The 23,094-nt window shown below is 44.2% G+C and overlaps 1 protein-coding gene across 2 annotated transcripts in view; it reads left to right on the forward strand.

Annotated features, from left to right (window-relative positions):
* Positions 1–8,156: 8,156 nt before the first annotated feature.
* Positions 8,157–23,094, forward strand: part of rnpepl1 (arginyl aminopeptidase like 1) — a 58,905-nt gene continuing 43,967 nt past the window's right edge. For both annotated transcript variants that reach the window (XM_059651124.1, XM_059651125.1), the window contains exons 1-2: positions 8,157–8,833; positions 20,788–20,928. In XM_059651124.1, coding sequence (XP_059507107.1) covers positions 8,384–8,833; positions 20,788–20,928 — 591 coding nt within the window. In that variant the 5' untranslated portion in view covers positions 8,157–8,383. The remainder of the gene's footprint in view (positions 8,834–20,787; positions 20,929–23,094) is intronic.

The raw sequence follows: 23,094 nt of genomic DNA on the forward strand, positions 1-23,094 counted from the left end.
GGGATAGGACAGTCCAGGGAAGATGGACAGGTCAAGGAGGTGGGATGAGGTTAGTAGGTAGATGGTGGTGTGGCTTGGGGTGGGAGGAAGGGATGGGTGAGAGGAAGAACAGGTTAGGGAGGCAGAGACAGGTTGGACTGGTTTTGGGATGCAGTGGGTGGGGGGGAAGAGCTGGGCTGGTTGTGTGGTGCAGTGGGGGGAGGGGACGAACTGGGCTGGTTTAGGGATGCCATAGGGGAAGGGGAGATTTTGAAACTGGTGAAGTCCACATTGATACCATTAGGCTGCAGGGTTCCCAGGCGGAATATGAGTTGCTGTTCCTGCAACCTTTGGGTGGCATCATTGTGGCACTGCAGGAGGCCCATGATGGACATGTCATCTAAAGAATGGGAGAGGGAGTGGAAATGGTTTGCGACTGGGAGGTCCAGTTGTTTGTTGCGAACTGAGCGGAGGTGTTCTGCAAAGCGGTCTCCAAGCCTCCGCTTGGTTTCCCCAATGTAGAGGTAGCCACACCGGGTACAGTGCCCCCGCCACAACCGCCCAAAGAGGATCCCCCTCGTTCTCACACACCACCCTACCAACCTCCGGATACAACGCATCATCCTCCGACACTTCCGCCATTTACAATCCGACCCCACCACCCAAGACATTTTTCCATCCCCACCCCTGTCTGCTTTCCGGAGAGACCACTCTCTCCGTGACTCCCTTGTTCGCTCCACACTGCCCTCCAACCCCACCACACCCGGCACCTTCCCCTGCAACCACAGGAAATGCTACACTTGCCCCCACACCTCCTCCCTCACCCCTATCCCAGGCCCCAAGATGACATTCCACATTAAGCAGAGGTTCACCTGCACATCTGCCAATGTGGTATACTGCATCCACTGTACCGGTTCTTCCTCTCACCCATCCCTTCCTCCCACCCCAAGCCGCACCCCCACCTACCTACTAACCTCATCCCACCTCCTTGACCTGTCCGTCTTCCCTGGACTGACCTATCCCCTCCCTACCTCCCCACCTATACTCTCCTCCCCACCCATCTTCTTTACTCGCCATCTTCGGTCCGCCTCCCCCTCTCTCCCTATTTATTCCAGAACCCTCACCCCATCCCCCTCTCTGATGAAGGGTCTAGGCCCGAAACGTCAGCTTTTGTGCTCCTGAGATGCTGCTTGGCCTGCTGTGTTCAGCTAGCCTCACATTTTATTACCTCACGTTTTATTATCTTGCCATACAATGTTACTGCTAGAAACCATATAGCGAGTATGTAATTGAAAGCTCATTTAGGATGAAATATACACCAAGGTTGCAAACAGTCTGGTTCTTCCTCAGACACTTGTCATGGACAGGGATTAAATATATGCAGGTATGGAGGCTACACACAGTAAACAAAGAAAATTCTCATTTCATCAAACTGCATTAACAACCAGATTGCAGAGGTGAAAGAGTACAATAATCCACTTGCATTGCCCTGTCTCCTATGAACTTTGGTACTTTTATTCTTCAGCATACCCAAGAAAACTCACTTTCTTGTTTGCAATCTAAGACTGTAATCCCACTTATTTTCCAGTCATTTCTAAAAAAGAAATCTGGTAGTGAAAGGGTAGCCTGCACGTGTCTATGGAACCACTGTTAATTGTTGAAAACCCAGCTAGTTTACAAATATCCTTTGAAGGAGGGAAATTTGCAGTCCTTTCCAGGTCTGGCACACATTACCGTACAGACTCACGGTAGTGTGGTTGACACTTAATTGTCTGCTGGGCAATTATGTATGGGCAATGAAATTTTGGCCGGATTGTAATTAGATTTTTCAAAATTTTAAGCACAGAACAATTGGAAAAAAGATTGCAATTGAAGCAAAAACAATTTGAATGTTACTTATGTGAACTAAACGTCAAAAAAAGCTCTTAAATATTTAAAAGCTGAGTGCTTTTTAAAAATAAACTCCACAAAAGTAGAAAATTGACACTGATCCTTATATAAATGATCAAATAGACATACTGGGGTAAGCAGTGATCCCTGTGCTTCTTTGATGGCCTATCATAGGCACTTTAAAGCACTGGAGCAGTATCACCAGCAGAGCCTGTGCTAGATCCTTCCAATCTGTCAGAAGAAAAGCGCTTCAACTGCAGCATCTTCCTGCAAGCCATCATTATCAGTTTTAAGATATAAGTTACTCAAAATAAACTTTGCTGAATGGGACATGTCATTTATAAGGCTGACACCACACTTCCAAAGAAGTTGCTTTGACTGGAACTCCGTTGTGGCAGGTCTGTCCCCAGGAGTAGAGTGGAAATGCTTTGCTCCTGCTCCTAGGAGAACCTATCATGGTTGGCCTAAAGGGTGAAGGCTCATTCAACAAGGTACTTTAGAACATTGTAAGTGACTTGATTAGAAACAGGCATAGTGTCAAAATTTAGGGATGAGAGGGAACACACAAATCTACACACAAACCACCTAACCAGGCTTTTAAGCACCACTTGCCCTGAACAGGGCAGATTCCGTAGGCCACTCACTGGACGTAGCAGCTACTCCAAAACCCATAAAACTGGAGTAGAAATAAGTCATCCTCAATCCCGGGGGATCACTGAAAACAAAGGGTGAAGTTGTAAGGAATCCAGGTGTTTTTAAGTCCTGTTTTTTAAGCCTGTGAACTGTGTTCTGAGGGAACCTTACAATTGTTGCAGTTCCTGTATTTGGAATTGTCTGTCTCCATAGCAAGGAATTTGGGAGTCCTCAGAAAGGCCAATTTGGTGTTTTATTTACTAAAGTAAAAATACATGTAAAAGTACATCAGGCAAGCTCATATAAGAATGGAAATCTTAATTAGTTTATTTTGGAATCACTCAGTACTAATTGTTGAATGTGGGTGTGTATGTTCCCCCACATCATAAAGAAATGTATTCCTGTACCACACCACTACCCATCACCTTGTCTGTCTGCCAAGCACGTGAGATGACCCTTTTCACTGTACCTCAGTACATGTGACAGTAATAAATCAAATAAAATTAGCACTGAAGGAGGCGTAGAGGAGATTCACTGGGTTGATTCCAGAGTTGAGAGGGTTGGATTATGAGGGGAGACTGAGTAGACTTGGATTATATTCATTGGAATTCAGAAGAATGAGGGGTGATCTTACAGAAACATATAAGATTATGAGGGAATAGATAAAGTAGAGCCAGGGAGGTTGTTTCCGCTAGCAGGTGAAACTAGGACTTCGCCCTAACGTAAAGAAAAGCAAATGTAGGACTGAGGTCAGGAGGAGCCTCTTCACCCAAAGGGTTGTGAATCTGTGAAATTCCCTGCCCAGCGAAGTGGGTGAAGCTACCTCACTGAATGTTTTCAAGGCAAGGCTAGATAATTCCTTTACTGTTCAAAAATTTAAGGGTTATGGTGAGTGGGCGGGTAAGCGGAGCTGAGTCTCAAAGATCAGCCATGATCTTATTAAATGGTGGGGCAGGCTTGAGGGGCCAGATGCACCTAGGTCTTATCCAGGTTCTCTACAATAACCCCTTCACCCCCCCACTATTCCAAGCTGCAATTTGAATAGCACTGCATCCATTAATGAAATGGTGAATGTGTAGATTTTAATTCTGGATAGGAGCAGAAGATAGATTTTTCTTTGAAAAACAAATTTATCTTGACAGTTGGTGACTGGATTTCCAATTGAAGTGATTTCTTTGAATGGTCACAAATGGCAAATGTTCTTGCAGGAAGAAGGATTCAAAAGCATGGAATTTGGCGCTGAAAAAATGGAGAATGTGTAATTGTGAATTTCAGTTCTAAAGTGCACATATCACACTTCATGATAACAAAGTGTGGAGCTGGATGAACACAGCAGGCCAAGCAGCATCTTAGGAGCACAAAAGCTGACGTTTCGGGCCTAGACCCTTCATGAAAGAGGGGGATGGGGAGAGGATTCTGTAAAAAATAGGGAGAGATGTGGAGGCGGACTGAAGATGGATAGAGGAGAAGATAGGTGTAGAGGAGAGTATGGGTAGGGAGGTAGGGATGGGATAGGTCAGTCTGAGGATTACAGACAGGTCAAGGGGGCGGGATGAGGTTGGTAGGTAGGAAATGGAGGTGCGGCTCCATTTGAGGTGAGGGGAGATTTTGAAGCTAGTGAAATCCACATTGATACCATTGGGCAGCAGGGTTCCAAAGGGAGGCGCAGTTGTAGTATGGCGCACTGACCTTTACATTGCTGAAGCGAGACGCCAACTTTCTGATGCCTCCTCCTACGGCCGCCTTGATCATGACCCCACCCCCGAGCACCAAACCATTATCTCCCAAACCATCCATGATCTCATCACGTAAGGTGACCTCCCACCCACAGCCTCCAACTTCATTGTTCCCCAACCCCGCACCGCCCGCTCCTTCCCAAAATTCACAAACCCGCCTGCCCTGGTTGACCTATTGTCTCCGCCTGCTCCTGCCCCACCGAACTCATCTCCACCTATCTGGACTCCATTTTCTCCCCCTTGGTCCAGGAACTCCCTATCTATGTCCGTGACACCACCCAACCCCTCCACCTCCTCCAGAACTTCCAATTCCCCAGTCCCCAACACCTCATTCTCAACATGGACGTCCAGTCCCTATACACCTGCATTCCCAATACAGATTGCTTGCAGACCCTCTGCTTCTTCCTGTCCCGCAGACGCGACCAGTCCCCCTTCACCGACACCCTCATCCACCTAGCCAAACTCATCCTCGCCCTCAACCACTTCTCTTCCGATTCCTCCCGCTTCCTACAGACAAAAGTGGGTGGCCATGGGTACCCGCATGAGCCCAAGCTATTCCTGCCTCTTTATAGGTTATGTGGAATAGTCCCTCTTTCGGCGCCGCCTCATGCTCCCAAGAGGAGCTCGAACAGTTCATCCATATCACCAACACCTTCCACTCCAACCTTCAGTTCACCTGGACCATCTCCAACACATCCGTCACCTCCCTCTGTCTCCATCTCAGGCAACCACCTACAAACTGATGTCCATTTCAAGCCCACTGACTCCCACAACTACCTGGAATACACCTCCTCCCACCCACCTTCCTCCAAAAATTCCATCACCTACTCCCAATTCCTTCGCCTCCGCTGCATCTGCTCCCAGGATGAGGCATTCCACTCCTGCACATCCCATATGTCCTCATTCTTCAAGGACCGCAACTTCCCCCCACAGTGGTCGAGAACGCCCTCGACCGTGTCTCCCCCATTTCCCGCACCTCATCCCTCACACCCTGCCCCTGCAATAACCGCCAAAAGAGAATCCCCCCCTAGTCCTCACATACCACCCCACCAACCTCTGGATACAACGCATCATCCTCCGACACATCCGCCATCTACAATCCGACCCCACCACTAAAGACATATTTCCAACCCCACCTTTGTCTGACTTCCGGAGAAGCCACTCTCTCCGCGACTCCCTTGTCCGCTCCACACTCCCCTCCAACTCCACCACACCCAGCACTTTCCCCTGCAACCGCAGGTAGTGCTACACCTGGCCTCACCCCCATCCCAGGCCCCAAGATGACTTTCTACATCAAGCAGACGTTCACCTGCACAACCGCCAATGTGGTATACTGCATCCACTGTACCCGATGTGGCTTCCTCTGCATTGGGGAAACCAAGCGGAAGCTTGGGGACCGCTTTGCAGAACAGGGGTGGCATGGTGGCGCAGTGGTTAGCACTGCAGCCTCACAGCGCCAAGGACCCGGGTTCGATTCCCACCTCAGGCGACTGTCTGTGTGGAGTTTGCACATTCTCCCCGTGTCTGCGTGGGTTTCCTCCGGGTGTTCCGGTTTCCTCCCACAGTCCAAAGATGTGCAGGCTAGGTGGATTGGACATGCTAAATTGCCCGTAGTGTTCAGGGTTATGGGGGGATGGGCCTGGATGGGATGCTTCAAAGGGCGGTGTGGACTTGTCGGGCCGAAGGGCCTGTTTCCACACTGTAGGGAATCTAATCTAAACACTTACGCTCGGTTCACAGTAAACAACTGCACCTCCCAGTCACAAACCATTTCAACTCACCCTCCCATTCCTTAGATGACATGTCCATCCTGGGCCTCCTGCAGTGCCATAATGATGCCAGCCGTAGGTTGCAGGAACAGCAACTCATAACTGTACACAGTTAGTGTACAGGGAGTACAGTAGGGGACTGAGAATGCATCTTGGGGGGCTCCAGCGTTGAGTGTTACCATGGAAAGGCTGCAGTTCACTGATGTTGATCTGTGGATCAGAAAGCTGAGGATCCAGTTGCAGATGGCAGAGCCAAAACCTAGGTCTCAGAATCGTGAGATCAGACTGGAGAGGATACTGGTGTTGTAGGCAGAGCTGTAGTCAATAAGCAAGAGTCTGACGTTGGTGTCATTGTTATCCTGATGTTCCAGGGAAGTGCGCAGGCTAGGGGAATGATGTCCACTGTGGACCTGCTACATCAGTAGGCTAACTGCAGGGGCCTGAGGCAGGCTGGGACACTAGAGTTGACATAGGCCATGACCAGCCTCTCGAAGCATTTTAGGATTGTGAAGATCAGAGCCGCTGGGCGGTAGTTATTAAGGCATGTTGCATGGGCTTTCTTAATTACTGGGATGATGGTGGTCTTCTTGAAGCAGGTGGGGACTTGGAGGATACAGAGGGTGAAGATGTCAGTGAACACCTGCCAGCTGGGCAGCACAGAATCTAAGTGGACGACCAGGGACTCCGGCCAGGCCCATCGCTTTCCTTGGGTTGACTCCCATTAAGACCACACTGATGTGTGCAGTAGTGATGGAGGGAACAGGTGTGTCCAGGGCTGTTGGGACAGGTGCCACTGCACCATCAGCATTCTGCTCGAACAGAGCACAGAAAGCATTGAGCGCATAAAGGAGGGATGTGGCTTTGTCCGCTATCTTGCTCGGTTTCATTTTGTATCCTGTTACATTGTTTAGACCTTGCCATAGGTGGTGGGTATCTCTAAGATTGGTTTGGGTCTCTAACTTGCTCTGGTACTGCCTCTTGGCATCTCTGATGGTTTTGCAGAGATCATATCTAGATTTTCTCTATAGGTCTGGGTCGTTTGTCTTGAATGCTGCATGCCTGGTCTTCAGTAGGAAGTGGATTTCCTGGTTCGTCCAAAGTTTGCGGTTGGGGAACACCTGGATTGACTTTGGCAAGCAGTTCTCCACGCATTTGCTAATGAAATCCATGATGCTGGTAGTGTACTCATTTAGGTTTTCTGCTGAGTAATAAAATACCATCCAGTCCACCAATTCCAAGCAGTCCCACAGGCACTCTTCCACTGCCTGACATTCCTGATGCCATTCCTGGCTTACCTCCTTTAATTGTGCCTGCCCCAGCTTTCTGTCAATGGTTATTCAACAAATCAACCATTAAGTCGTACCACTGTACGCCTTTTTAAAGTGTCCCAACTTTTAGTTTTGGTCTCTTTAGTCACTCTACCGCTATCACAAATCCCACAGACTCACTATTGTAGATTGAATTAGAGTGTTCAAAACCTGTACGTCCAGTTCTGGCTGAAGCTGTGTTTCCAACACCACCAGCTGTTTGCATCCTAAAAACCACTGGACACACCTGAATGAAGGGTCACTGATGAAGGGTCTAGGCCCGAAACGTCAGCTTTTGTGCTCCTAAGATGCTGTTTGGCCTGCTGTGTTCATCCAGCTTCACACTTTGTTATCTTGGATTCTCCAGCATCTGCAGTTCCCATTATCTCTGATCAGACCTGACAGAATTCTTTGGAGACACACACATTCTCTTGAAATCTGTAGCCCAGGCTTCAAATTTCTTTAGGCGAGCTGCAAAAGCTGAAGAGCAGGTCAGCATGTCGTGGCTCACGAATCATCGGCTCACTTTTTTCAAAAGTTGACATGGCCAACACTGGGAGAAATCTTGAGAGCCAACATAACCTTAAGCTCTAGCCTCCAACTTACCCGGCTGGTTTTAAGTTGATGGTCCACTGATTGTTGAAACACTGCCATCTTCGTCTCTGAAAGGTTGGCCTTTCGGGTGGTCTTGACCTTGCTGGCCTTTGCCTTTTCTCGCCCTGGCATGACTTGGCTTGTCCAGGCCCAGGCCCAGGCCCAGGCCGCCATGCGGCCTCTATGGCGCCCTCCAGTTGTTGCCCAGCGAGCTGCATTCTCTCAGCCCGAAGCCCTTACTTCCTGTTTTTGCCGGCGCTCGGGCTCCCTATTTTGTTCCTCAGAGCTTCTGCTGTTTTTCCCCGTTTGTTTTTGTTTCTGGGACCCCGGGATCTGATGGATTTCACGTAGTTGAGTTGGTCGACGCCATCTTTTCCGTGTTCCCAAGTTTTAACTTTGGTGATTTATTATATTTTAATCCCCCACCACCACCTTTCTGTGTTTTTTTTTCTGTTTGTATTCCTCCGGCTGGACCATGGCTGCTGCCTTCGAGCGGCCAACTTTCTGCTGCTGCCGGAAAGTTGTGACCGGCTCGGCTAAAAGCGAGAGTTTGGATCCGTCCCGGGACTGCCCTGTCGACATCGCCTCTGCCTCCAACTTCCAGCATTTCCAGATCCAGCATTTCCACCTGGAGCTGGACATCAACTTCCCGAGCCGGGAGATCCAGGCGGTGGAGGTGCTGGACTTGGTCTGTCTCCATCCCGACACCCAGAGCCTGGTCCTGGACTCGCACCAGTCGCTGCTCATCCGCTCGGTCAACGCTAAATGTCGGTGCAGCTCGGGGGAAAACAGCTGGCCCCTCAGTCACCGCCTCGACCCTTTCACCGACTATGGCTCCTCTTTAGTGATAACCCTGCCGGCTGCCATCAAACCTCTCAGCAACTTCCAGATCATCATCAGGTACACTACAGCCGATGGGCCGGCGGTAAGTGCTCAACCACTTTTTTTTCTCTCAGGTGGGACCATTTACAAAACAAAAAGCTCCAAACTCAGTCCCCTCTTGTCAGACTGCCTTCAACCCAAGAAGGGAACGAAGTACTTATTCATTCATACCTCTCTTGAACAATTTAACTGTGTAAATTGTAAAATCACCACAAAATAATTACAGGATTTGAGGTTGATTTGCTTTACTGTACAGTTAATTCCCTTTGTGTCTCAGTTTGTAGTGTGGATAACTTCAGATGTCTCCATGTTTTCTGTTTTGCCTCTTTTCTGCAGGTGTTGTAGTGATCTGAGATGGATTCCCCCACTAAAGTTGAGTGGCATAACAGTTTGGGGAACTTTGGATTTAATTATTTAATGAGGCTTAAAATCTGTGCCTGACTCAGAAAGAACAGTAAGAATAGAATGAATGTATACAGCCCTAGTTGTAGTCAATGTTGTGACCTTTGACCTTTTAGAGTGTAAAACTTACAACTTGTGATAGAATTCTACATTGGGACATGCTGTACAAAATCAACTGTGATTGCACAAATTCTAATTATCATTGTATAAGTTACCATGAAATTGCATTATTATTTGCATTATAATTGATATAAAAAGTGTACAGTAACAAGTTCAAAACCAACAGTCAATACACAGAATCAGATCATTTGAAGCTGTAAAATCCTGTCGTGACTGTGACAGCTGTCTGAAAAAGCTATCCACTTTCTTCAGAGTGCTTTGAAGTTTTACATTTCAGAGCCATGTCAATTCATTATGGGTATTCTCCCATTGCTATTTCTAACGTTCCACGTAGGGTGTATGAGTCACCTTTGTCTTAACATATCATACGGCTGCAGTCTCGTTAGGAAGATGACTGGAGGTCATTTAACCTGAGGACCACCATACTTTAGACAAGGTAAGAGGTTGAGAAGGAGAGTTCTTCCTGGCAACCTCAGCCGGTGATGGGAATTGAACTCCCACAATCGGCACCGCAGTGCTTTGCAAACCAACTGAGCTAAACCAACTCCCATCATTCCACATTGCCCGTACATTAACTGATTTACAGCTTTTCCTTTTGGTTTTTTAGCAATACTTTTACAGTTATGCCCTCTATTCCTCATCACCTGGACTGTGAAAATAGCTTCTTTAGAGATAGTAAGAACTGCCAATGCTGGAGTCAGAGATAACACAGTGTGGAGTTGGAGGAACACAGCAGGCCAGGCAGCATCAGAGGAGCAGGAAAGTTGATGTTTCAGATTGGGACCCTTGTAAAAACATCTCAATTTTAAAAACTAACACCAAATCTTCTCTTAACTTTCATAATTTTAATTGGAAGAGCCCTAGTTTCATAGACTTGTTAGCATCACAGGAAACGCCTTCTGTACTGTGTCCAGAGCTTGACATCTGTTAAAAATACATTGCTCAAAACTTGGCAGACATTTATATCTTGCAATTTCTTTGGGCAAGCTGCAAACGCTAAAGACCAGGTATACTTATAACGGCCACTAATCATTGGCTTTGTGTAAATTAGTGTGAAAATTTTGTACTGTGCACTATCCCCTGGTAGTTTAAAAGAATCTTCTTTCAACTTTTTACCAATCTATTAAAGATCTGAATTGGGATAACTTCTAAATTTGCAAGCCCTTTGAGCACTATTCTCCTGCTTCAAGATGACTAACACATTGAGCTAACAATTTAAATTTAAGTGCAATAAATGTGCAATTCTTATCAAATTCTCGATGAGTAGAGTTCCAGCCAAGCAATCACTTCTCATTTCTTCTAAAGTCCATAAACTGTAGGCCCAATATACTCAGCACATCTAATCCCAGGAACCGATCAAATTGATTTATTTATTAAATGCAAATCCTGGAGCTGTCACCTCTTAATTTGCTGAGTTTAAGGTGATTATTCTGCCACTTAGACTGCAGAAGTAGTCCTCAGTAATGTGCAGCGCGCGCGCGCGCGCATGTGGTTGTGGGGGTGTAGATGGGGGTGTTTGCACTGACGCCCAAATATGGAAGTTGGCTGAAGCTGTTTAGCCAGTGCCTATCCTGTTGTGCTACTTCAAAGCCTGCTATTCATCAGATGGATTTTGCCACAAGGAAATCATTAGGAGGGAGATTGTGACCTAGTGGTGATGTCACTGATCTAATAATCCAACTAACTACTGTCAAGCGTCGTAAAAATGTATCTGGTTCACTGATGTCCTTTGCAGGAAGAAATCTGCCCTCCTTACCTGACCTGATCTACTTTTTATTCTCTTCACAAGTACTCTTTCACATAACTGAACAGGTTTATTTACATCACCCAATCACTGGGGTATTTTTCACCTGTCTGGGTCTGCATGTGATTTTAGACCCACAGCAATTGGTTTGTTTCTTAACTTCCCTCTGCAGTGGCATAACAGCACGCTCAATTTTATCACACTGTTGCAGAGTCTACCTAGCATCAGACTAGGTACCAGAAATCTAAATAGCGAGCACAGCTTTATCAACCTGGCAAAGTCGTCCTCATTTTCCATCTCAGGGCCTAGTGTTCCACAAACTAGATGAGCAACAACCTGACATTGTCATATTCACAGAATCATACATTACAGACGATCTCACAGATATCACTACTATGGAATCCTACCTGACAGACAATGCTCCAGACACGTCAGAAGGTGAGAGCACAATTGGATATGGAGAAGAAGTTGCTATGGAATTCTTCAGCATTGATTCTGAACCCTATAAAATTTCATGATATCAGGTCAGATATGTGTAAGGAAACTTCCACCTGATTTCCACCTACCACCCCACCCTCCAGGTTGATGAATCAATAGTCTTCTTTGTTGAATGCTACTTGGAGGAAGCACTGAGTTTGGCATGGACACATAATTCTGGGTGGGGGCTTCAATATCCATCATCCAAAGTGGCGCCACTATGGACAGAAATTGTTTAGACTGGCACTGCTGCCTGACAGTGCCAGGGACCCCAGGTTGATTCCACCCACGGGTGACTGTCTGTGTGGAGTTTGCATATTCTCCCCATGTCTGCGTGGATGACATCCGGGTGCTCCGGTTTCCTCCCAAGTCCAAAGATGTGCAGGTTAAGTGGATTGGCCATGCTAAATTTCCCATAGTGTTCAGGAATGTGTAGATTAGGTGACTTATAGGGAGATGAGTCTTGGTGGGATACTCTGTGGGTCAGTGTGGACTTGTTGGGCCATAGGATCTGTTTCCACATTGTTGGAATTCTGTGATTTCTATGAAATGGCTGAATTCTAAAGGTCATAGTTCTAAGACTGGGTTTGTAGCATGTGATGAGGCAACCAACAGGTGGGAAAAACATTGCTTGATCTCATCCTCCCCATTCGCAGATTTGTCTGTCTGGCTAAGTTAGCCAAAAATATAAAATCAGATAGGGATAGTGAAGAGGATGAAGGAGCCTACAAAGGGGTATAGATAGGTTAAATGATTGGGCAAAAATCTGGCAAATACAGTAGTATATGGTTAAGTATGAAATTGTCCATTTTGTTAGGAAGAATAAGAAAACATTATCGATATGGTGAGCAATTGTGGGACTCTGAAATGCAGAGCAATTTGGGCGTCCTCATGCATGAAAGAAAGAAGGTTAGTGTACAGATGCAGCAAGTAACCAGGAAAATTAATAAAATGCTATGGTTTATTTGTGTGCATTTGGAGAGGCAAGGAATGATTAGACATAGCATGATTTTGTATGAGGGAAATCATGCCTCACAAACTTGATTTTTTTTTTTGTTTACTTGAGCTTTAGTAAAGCCTTTGACAAGGTTCCACATAGTAGACTAATTTGTAAAGTTTGATCACATGGGATCCAGGGTGACCTTGACAATTGGATACAAATTGGTTAACTGCAGGAGACAGAGTGGTGAGGGAGGTGTTTTTCAGACTGGAGACCTGTGACCAGTGTTGTTCACAGGGATCATTGCTAGGTCCACTTTTGTTTGTCATGTATATAAATGATTTATATGAGAATATAGAAAGCGTGCCTTGGGTGGGCTAGTAGAACAGAGGACCCTTTGAGTTCAGGTATGTAATTCTTTGAAGTTACAGATACAGATAGAGAGGTTAAGAAGGCATTTAGCATGCCTGCCCTAATTGTTCAGATGTTTTGAATATAGGAATTGGGACATTGTGTTAAGCTTGTCCCAGATGTTGCCGAGTCCTCTTCTGGAGTACTGTGTCCAATTCTGGTCTGCCTGTTATAGGAAAGATATTATTAAGCTGGAGAGGGTTCAGAGAGATTTACTAGGATGTTGCTGTGATTGGAAGGTTTGAGTTATAAGGATAGGTTGGACAGGTTGGGACTTTTTACACTACAGCCTAGGAGGTTGAGAGGTGACCTTGTGGAGGTTTATAACATCATGAGGGGTATAGATAGGAGAATGGCAGGTGTCTTTTCCTTCGGGTGAAGGATTTCAAGATGAGGAGGCATTTTTAAGGTGAGTGGAAAAAGATTTAAAAAAAGATGAGAGAGGCAATTTCTTTTACGCACAGAATGGTTTGATTGTTGAATGAACTTCCAAAAGAAGTATGGATACCGGTATAGCATTTAAAAGACATTTAGATAAGTAGATGAGTAGGAAATGTTTGGTGGGATGTAGGCTAAGTGAAGGCAGGTAGGATTAGTGTAGTTTGGGTTTACCGTTAGTATGGACTGGTTGAACCGAAGGGTCTGCTTCTGTGCTTTGTGACTCTATGACTGTATTGCAAGGGGAATTAAGGATGTAGCCACTGAACTGGATCTGTGGCAGGTGGTGAGGAAACCAACAAGACCAAAAACATACTTGACCTCATCCTTACCAATCTGCCAGCTGCAGATGTATTTGTTCATGACAGTATTGGTAAGAGCAATCACACACAGTCCATACGGAGACGAAGTCCTGTCTTCACACTGAGAATAACTGCTGTTATATTGTGTGGCACTATTACCGCGCCAAATGGAACAGACTTCAAACAGATCAGGCAACTCAAGACTGGGCATTCATGAGGTATTGTGGGCCATCAACGGCAACAGAATTGCACTCCAGCACAATCTGTAACCTCATGTCCCAGCATATCTTGACTCAACCATTACCATCAAGCCAGGGATAGTCCGTGGCTCAATGGAGAGTGCGGGAGGACATGCCAGGAGCAGTACCAGGCTGACCTGAAGATGAGGTGTCAACCTGCTGAAGCTAATAAGCAGGACTACTTGCATGCCAAACAGCAAAAGCAGCAACAATAGATAGAGCTAAGCAATCCCACAACCGACGGATCAGATCCAAGCTCTCCAGTCCTGCCACATTCAGTTGTGAATGGTAGTGGACAATTAATCAACTCACTTGATCAGTAGGCTGTACAAATATCCCCAAGCTCAATGATAGAAAAGTCCAGCACATCAGTGCAAAAGATAAGGCTGAAGCTTTCAAGCAATCTTCAGCCAGAAGTACTAATAGATGAACCACCTTGGCATCCACCAGTGGTCCTCAGCATTACAGATACCAATCTTCAGCCAATTCGATTCACTCCACGTGTTATCAAGGAACAGTTGGAGGCACTGGATACTGCAAAGACTACGGACCCTGACCACATTCCAGCAATTTATCAAAGATAAGTGCTCCAGAACCTGCCAATAAGCACCTCCAATGCTGCTCCTGTGCAGTTACAATGCTGGCATATATCCAACATGTGGAAAAAAATGCCAAATTATGTCCTGTATATGAACAGCTGGACAGATCTGATCAGACCAATTACTGCCCCATCAGTCTACTCTCAATCATCAGGAAAGCAATGGAACGTGTCATCAACAGTGTTATCTAGCAGCATCAGCTCAGTGATGCTCATTTTGGGTTCTGCCAGGACCACTAGCTCCTGACCTCATTACAGACTTAGTTCAAACATGGACAAAAGAGCTGAATTCCATAGGTGAGGTGAGAGTGATAGCCCTTGACAGCAAACTGGAATCAATGAGTATCAGGGGGAAAACTCTAGTCTGTGTTATACCTGACACATAGAAAGATATTGATGGTTGTTGGAAGTCAGTCATCTCAGCTCCAGGGCATCTCTGCATGAGTTCCTCAGGGTAGTATCCTAGACCCAACCATCTTCAGCTGCTTCATCAATGACCTTCCCTCCACCAGAAGGTCAGAAGTGGGAATGTTCGCCAGTGATTGCACAATGTTCAGCACCATTCACGACTCCTCAGACATTGAAATAGTCGGTGTGCAAACGCAACAAGATCTTGCCATCACCCAGGCTTGGACTGACACGTGGCAAGTAACATTTGTGCCACATAAATGTCAGGCTATGACCATAACCATTAAGAAACAATCTAATGACTGCCCCTTGACATTCAATGGTGTTCCCCTCACTGAATCCCCCACTATCAACATCCTGGGAGGTATCATTGACAGAAATTCAACTGGACTCACCGCATAATGTAGTGGCTGCAAGAGCAGGTCAGAGGCTAAGAATAGTATGGCGAGTAACTCACCACCTGACTCCTCAAAGCCAGTCCAACATCTGCAAGACACAAGTCAGGAATGTGATGAAATACTCCCCACTTACCTGGATGTGTGCAACTCCAGCAATATACAAGAAGCCTGACACCCTCCAGGATAAAGCAGCCCGCTTGATTGGCACTGCATCCACAAGCATCCACTCAGACCACCACTGACGCTCAGTAGCAACAGTGTGTACTATCTACAAGATGCACAGCAGAAATTCACCAAACATCAACAGGCAGCATCTTCCAAACCCATGACGACTTCCATTTAGAATGACAAAGGTATATGGAAACGCTACCAACTTCAAGTTCTCCTCCAAGCCACTCACCATCCTCGCTTGGAAATATATTGCAGTTCCTTCACTTGCTGAGTCAAAATTCCCTCCATAATGGCACTGTGGGTCATCCTGTGATAGGTGGGCTGAAGCGGTTCAAGAAGGCAGCTCACCACCACCTGTTAAAAGGCAAATAGGGATGAGCAAGAAATGCTGGCCAGATCCCACATCCCACAAAATGAAAAAATTTAAAATTAAATGCAAGGTAAGTTATACTTCAGTTATGGGGGCATTGGTGAGACTCCATCTAGGGAACTGTACTTTTGGATGCCAATGTATCAGACACTGTTGAGAGATGCTTTGCTGGACTAGTACCTGGAAAGCGTGGATTGCTTTGTGAGGAAAGGCTAGGCACACTCGGTCTTTGTTCTCTGGTGAAGAAGAGTCAAAGGTGACATAATTGAAACATGCAAGATCCTGAGGGATTTGGAAAGGACATTTCTTCTTGTGGGAGAATCTGGAACTCGGGGATATAGTTTAAAAATACTGAGTCTGTCCATTTAAAACAGATATGAGGAAAAAATATTTCTCGAGGATTGAGAGATTTTGGAATTCCCTTCCTTCAAAGGCAGTGGATGCAAATCCTTTGAGTATTTTAAGGCAGAGGCTGATAGATTCTTGATTACCAAGTGGGTGATGGAGTATTGGGGGTATGCAGGAATGCAGAGTTGAAGTTAAAATCAGATCAGTCATGAGTATATTCAATGGCAGAACAGGCTTGAAGGGTCACCTGGGTTTAGTTCCTTATTCATATGATATTGGTAGAAGTGACCACTGACTGGTCCTGTGGAAACCAAGTCCTGCTTTCATGTGTGGCACTCCCATGACATTAAATGGGACAAATCTAACTTAGAAGCCAGTTCAATCTCAGCCTGGGGTATTTTTAGGTGCCACACTTTAGGAAGAATGTTAATGGATTAGAGAGAATGCAGAAGAGATTTACAAAAATAGTTCCAGGGATGAGAATTTTCAGCTAAGAGCATAAATCGGAGAAGTAAGGAGTAGTTCTCTTGGAAAGGGTAAGGCCATGAGGATATTTGATAGAAGTTTTCAAAATTATGAATAGCTCAGGTGGGTCTGCTCTCTGTCACATAAGTATCAAGAACAAGGAAGTACATATAAAATGTAATTTGCAAAGGATACTCAGAGAGTAGTTCTTTACTCAGAGAGTAGTAGTAAGGGAATGGAACGCTTTGCCTGCAACGGTAGTGGATTCGCCAACTTTAGGTACATTTAAGTCGTCATTGGACAAGCATATGGACGTACATGGAATAGTGTAGGTTAGATGGGCTTAAGATCGGTATGACAGGTCGGCACAACATCGAGGGCCAAAGGGCCTGTACTGTGCTGTAATGTTCTATGTTCTATGAAGCAAATTATGAGAGGGAAAGCTTTTTCAAACTGAGAATAGTTAGGGTGCCTGCAACTGCCTTGAAGTGTAATGGAGATGGGTTCAACTACCGCATTCAAGAAGGAATTAGATGATTAAGTAATTAGAAACAATATTCAGGGGTGTGCATTCTTAGTCCTCTTTGCAATCTATGCATCAGAAATGTGATGCAATGCTCTCCACCTGCCTGCATGTTTGCAGCTCTAACTAAACCTCAGATGCTTGACACCATCCAGGACAAAGCAGCCTACTTGATTGGTACTCCATTCACCACCTTAAACACTCCCTCCCTGTGCCACCAATGCACAGTTATAGCAGTTTTACCATTTACATGATACATTGCAGTCCCTTACGCAGGACCCTGTGACAGCACCTTCCACATCCTCTTGAATAGCAATGTTACACATGCTATCTTCCAATCAGCTCAGACCATTATAGAATCTAGAGAAGTTTGGAAGCTCGCAACCAGTGGATCCATTTCATTTGCAGCTCTCTCTTTTAGAACCAAGGGTGTTAGATTTTAGTTCCTTGATTTTTCTCTGAAATATTTTCTCTTTTGATTTTAAGGTCTTTTAATTCCTCACTGCTACTAGCCATTTGGTTACCCTTTATATCTGATACTTTTGATTGTTACTTTGAAAACAAGCACAAAATATTTGTTTAGTGTTTCTCCCTTTTCCTCATTTCCCATAATAATTTCTAATGTCTCTTCCTCTGATATTTACTTAGTTACTCTTCTCTATGTCCTGATGAAAGCCTTTAAAATCAGTTCCTAACTAATTTACATTTGTTCTTTTTTCCCTTTTTTTGTTGACTTTTTGGTTGTCTTTTGTTCATTTCTAAACTTAAAAGCATTCCCTCTTAATACAATACCTAACTATGCATGAAAACTATCCATAGGCCATCTTTCTAAAGTCTTTATTTTGTAACAGCATATTTTCTTTAAGAATTTTGAACACATTTTTAAAAAGAATTCCACTGTTTATTTACTGTTGTAGCTTTTAACCTGTGTACGTATTCAGTCCTGGCGAACCCTTCCCCTCATACCTACAATATATGTAACTAGGTTTCTTTAATTTAAGATTGTTGTTTTGGACTCAAGTATGTTGTTCTTAAACAGAATATCAAGTTGTTATCACTTTTTCCAAGAGGATCCTGTATTGTGAGATTACTGATTAACCATTTCTCAATAGATAATCCTGTATCTAAAATAGCTTTATCCTAGTTGATTCTGCAAAAAACTGTCAAAGGAATAATCATAAAAACATTCTACAAACTCAGCTTCTGGACTACATCGCCAATTTGAAATGTCCAGTCTACATACAGAATGGGGTCCCTCATAATTATTACATCGTCTTTGTCACATGTCTCAGTTGTTTCATGCTTACTGCTCTGATGATGCAATTTCCATTAATGGGCTAAGAATCAACTCTGTCTTCTTTGTGACCCTTTTTATTCCCAATCTCCTCATTCTACTAATGCTACTTCTTGACTTTCTGACCTGTATTCCTTTCTTACTACAGCCTTTATGGAAATCTTATGGAAATAGCGGATCTGATGCACGAGGACAGATTGTCCACGTTGGGGTTGTTTTGCTAGAGTTCAGATGAATGAGCAGGAATCTCATAGAGACTTATAAAATTCTAACAGGACTGGACAAAGTAGATTCAGGGAGAATGTTCCCAATGGTGGGTTTATGCAGAACCAGGAGTCACAGTCTGAGGATTCAGGGTTGACGATTTAGGACAGAGATGAAAAGACATTTCTTCCCCCAAACAGTGGTGAGCCTGTGGAATTAATTATTATGGGAAGTAGTTAGTGCCAAACATTGAATGTATTCGAGACTGGATGTAGCACTTGGGGCGAATGGGATCAAAGGTTATGGGGAGAAAGCAGGATTAGGTTATTGAGTTGGACGATCAGCCATGATCATGAAGAAAGGTGGAGCAGGCTCGAAGGGCCGAGTGGCTTCCTCCTGCTCCTACCTTCTTTGTTTCTATCTTTATTATCAGGGTTAATTCTCTATTCTGTCTTTATTAAAGATTGTCAAGTACTGTGGAATATTTATTATGCAACTAACTTCTTTAGTGAAAGGCACTATTCAAATGCAAAGATTTTAAAGTCATCTGTCACATTTCAGCTCCATTATTAATAAGTAATCAAAAAAGTTCTAATTTATTACATTGAGTTATCACTCAGGTACTTGCTTGGTTCCAATTTTATCTATCCAGCTGAGACAATCTTATAAAGTAGCTTCACTTCCATGGAATTTCTCAAGGATCTATCTTTGGTCCCTTCTTTTCACAACTACAAGCTGTGCTTTGGCAACATAATTTGAAGACACAGCTGAGGTTTGAGCAGCTTTGGCTCAGAGTTTGAGCTGATCTGAGGCTGAACTGCAAATTAACAAACTAAATAAATCAGTAGGGCAGCATGGTGGCTCAATGGTTAGCACTGCTTCCTCAGAGCGCCAGGAACCCGAGTTTGATTCCACCCTCGGGTGATTGTCTGTGTGGAATTTGCATGTCCTTCCTCTGACTGCGTGGGTTTCCTCTGAGTGCTCCGGTTTCCTCCCACAGTCCAAAGATGTGCAGGGTAGGTGGACTGGCCATGCTAAATTGCCCACAGTGCCCAGGGTTGTTTAGGTTGGGTGAGTTAGAAGTGGCAAATGTAGGGGTAAGGGAATGGGTGTGGATGGGATGCTGTTCGGAGGGACGATGTGGACTTGTTGGGCCGAATGGTCTGTTTGTACACTGTAGGGATTCTCTGATTCTATGAGTAGTTTGTAAATAATTGCAGTCAGATAGTCATTATGGAGACAGGGCTTCAGGATAACAGAGATTAGGTCCTGAATTTGAGGGGCATATAACATTCAAGAAAAATATGTATTTGCTAAAGGTGGAGGGATAGCCCTGGTTGACCTTGGTTCAGGAGATCAGGATAGAAAATCAGTTTGGCTTAGAGATGAAGAATAGTATGGGAAATAAGTCCCTAGTGGGAGGGGTCTGCATGTCCCCTAATCACAGTGTCAGACAAACGATACTAGAACAAATATTGGTTCAATATGATAAAGAGATAGCCTAAGCAAGGATAATTATATCTAAATTGGAAAATACAGATCGGCAATCATTGCCTGGATGAGTAATTCTTAGATAACAAAGTGTGGAGCTGGATGAACACAGCAGGCCAAGCACATCTTATGAGCATACAAGCTGACATTTCAGGCCTCGACCCTTCATCAGAAAAGGGGGATGGGGAGAGGATTCTGGAATAAATCGGGAGAGAGGGGGAGGCGGACCGAAGATGGCTAGAGAAGAAGATAGGTGGAGAGGAAAGTATGGGTGGGGACATAGGGAGGGGATAGGTCAGTCCGGGGAGAACGGACAGGTCAATGGGGCGGGATGAGGTTAGTAGGTAGGAAATGGAGGTGCGGCTTGAGGTGGGAGGAGGGGAGAGGTGAGAGGAAGAACAGGTTAGGGAGGCGGGGACAAGCTCAGCTGGCTTTGGGATGCAGTGGGGAGAGGGGAGATTTTGAAGCTGGTGAAATCCACATTGATACCATTGGGCTGCAGGGTTCCCAAGCAGAATATGAGATGCTGTTCCTGCAATCTACGGGTAGGTTGCAGGAACAGCAACTCATATTCCGCTTGGGAACCCTGCAAAGTAAAACAGCAATTTAAAGCATTCAATGACTCAAGTATTTTGTTTTCTTTCAAACTTTCAGATTTGGTGGCTGGATCCAGAATTAACAAATGGAAAATCCAAACCGTTCCTTTTTACACATGGTCACTCAGTGTGTAACAGGTCCTTCTTTCCCTGCTTTGACACTCCTGCTGTCAAGAGTACTTACTCCGCTACAGTTATGGTAGGAAAGCTGCCATTCAAATTACTTCAGTTGTTATTGTTTGCTGTTAAAAATCAATCAATAAAACCACTGATGTTGTTGGCGTTTGAATTGATAACAAGTAAATTTGTTTGCCATTTGTTAATTTGCCATTGGATTGTGTCATGTGATAAATTCTGCCCTGTTGAATCCCAGTGTTTTGGATCAGATTATATGGTGATTGTGAACGTTTGTAGTGGCATGGTGAGTAGTCTAACGGCTGATGCTGTGATTTTTCTTCAGGATGCAGGTAATACTGCTGTAAACTGTTGCTTTTTTTGGTCTATAACTGTGCTTAATACTGTATTGTTTTTCATGTACAACAAGGAGGTAGAGTCAAAATATTTGAGAGGAGTTCTAAAAAAAAGCAACAACGTGTTTGAAAAACATTTTAAGAGTAAACTTTGATTTAAAACAAAACAGGATAGGAACAGGGATTACCTATTCCCAACAAAAGCTGGTTCAGTGCATATAGAGAGTTAATTAATGAGGCAGAAATTAAATACAAGTTTTACAATTGGCCTTTCCTCCCTTCTCTTCTCCTTTTCTTCCCCTTCTTTACTCGCTACGATTTCGTTTTCCATCTTCTCTTTCTTCTTTCCTTGTGCCCAAGACTCTTCACTTTTGTTTGTCTAATGAGGAGAAATTGAACAGTCTAAGCCCGTACTCATTATAGTTTAAAAGGGTGAGAAGAGAGCTAATTGAGGTATATAAGGTGCTGAAGGGAATTTATAAAAGTAGATGTAGAGCTGGTGTTTCCCTTGTGGGGCAAGCCAGAATGAGAGGTAATCTCTTAGGTTTAAGGGGTGGCAGAAAGATGATGAGGTATTGCTTTTCTCAAAGGATCATGAATCTGTGGTATTTTTTACCCCAGCGTATGGTGGACACCGGGATAGTGAATAAATTTAGGGAGGAGATAAACAGGTTTTTAATTGGTAATGTGTTAAAGGGTTATGGGCACTGGGCAGTAAAGTGGAGTTGAGGCTGAGATGAGATCAGCTATGATCATGTTAAATGCCATAGCAGTGACGAATTGCCTACTCCTGCTCCTACTTCTCATGTTTTTATGTTCTGTTGACTGTTACTTTGCTCCAACCCAAGTGGTGCTGCTGTTTGAAGTGATTGCAGCTGTTTGTGCATTGTAAATGTGTTTTTCTCAGCTATCATATGCAATGGCTGGATTGACTTCAAATATTCAAAGCACATGATAGTGTGCATATATCTGACAATGTAATGAGCTCACGTCACTGTTATTTGAAATTCACAGATAGCACAGCCATGCTAGATTTAAAGATCAAATGGGTGTTAATCAGATACAGAAGAATGCACTCTGCAAGTACATGACATTGGAGCTCGCACTGGCAAATGCCACCTGTGAAATAACTTTTGACATCAACCTATGATCAAGAACTGCCTTGGCATGTAATAAGACAACTTTAATATCGTCAACACTTGCTTTTGAATGCTGTATAACAGACAACATTTATAATGAGGAGACTAACTTAGACTGCATGTTTGGAAAAGCGAAAAAAACTGCTACCGTAATTAAAATATTACTTGTATATAGGGAAACCTGAGTTCTTATTCTCCATTATTCAACTCATGAAATACTGCCACCTGTGGTCATCATTCCCACAGTGATAAAATCTGTTGTCACAGTGAATACATCTCCTGTTTTTTTTTCCAAATTCCAAATTGTTGGGTAAATTAAAAGAACAAGTGATTTCATAAATGTAATTTTTAGTGAAAGTGCATTTTATTTCATACTGGGTCACTGGCCTGAAGAAATAGAAAGTGTGATAAATTCAAGTTCACAGACACTCCAAAATTATACCATACAATAGTAGTGTATAAACAATTAGTAAGTTCAATCAAAATTCCTATCCATTCTATAAGCAGTCGGTAATTTTGAATTAAATAATGTCTGTGTTAAAAATAACAGTAACTCAAATGAATGCATTAAATTTTTGTACATCAGTGTCCTATAATGTAATAGATTTGTTACGGTTCTTAATGGTGGTACCGTGGTGATAATCTCACTGAACAGACAATTGGGATTCCCTGACTAATACTGTGGCACTATGGGTTCAAATCCAATCAAGACAAGTGAAATGAAGAAAGTAATTTTATGTTTAAAATTGCAGAACC

Source organism: Stegostoma tigrinum, chromosome 14 (genome assembly GCF_030684315.1).
Source record: "Stegostoma tigrinum isolate sSteTig4 chromosome 14, sSteTig4.hap1, whole genome shotgun sequence".
Classification (NCBI taxonomy): Eukaryota; Metazoa; Chordata; class Chondrichthyes; order Orectolobiformes; family Stegostomatidae; genus Stegostoma; species Stegostoma tigrinum.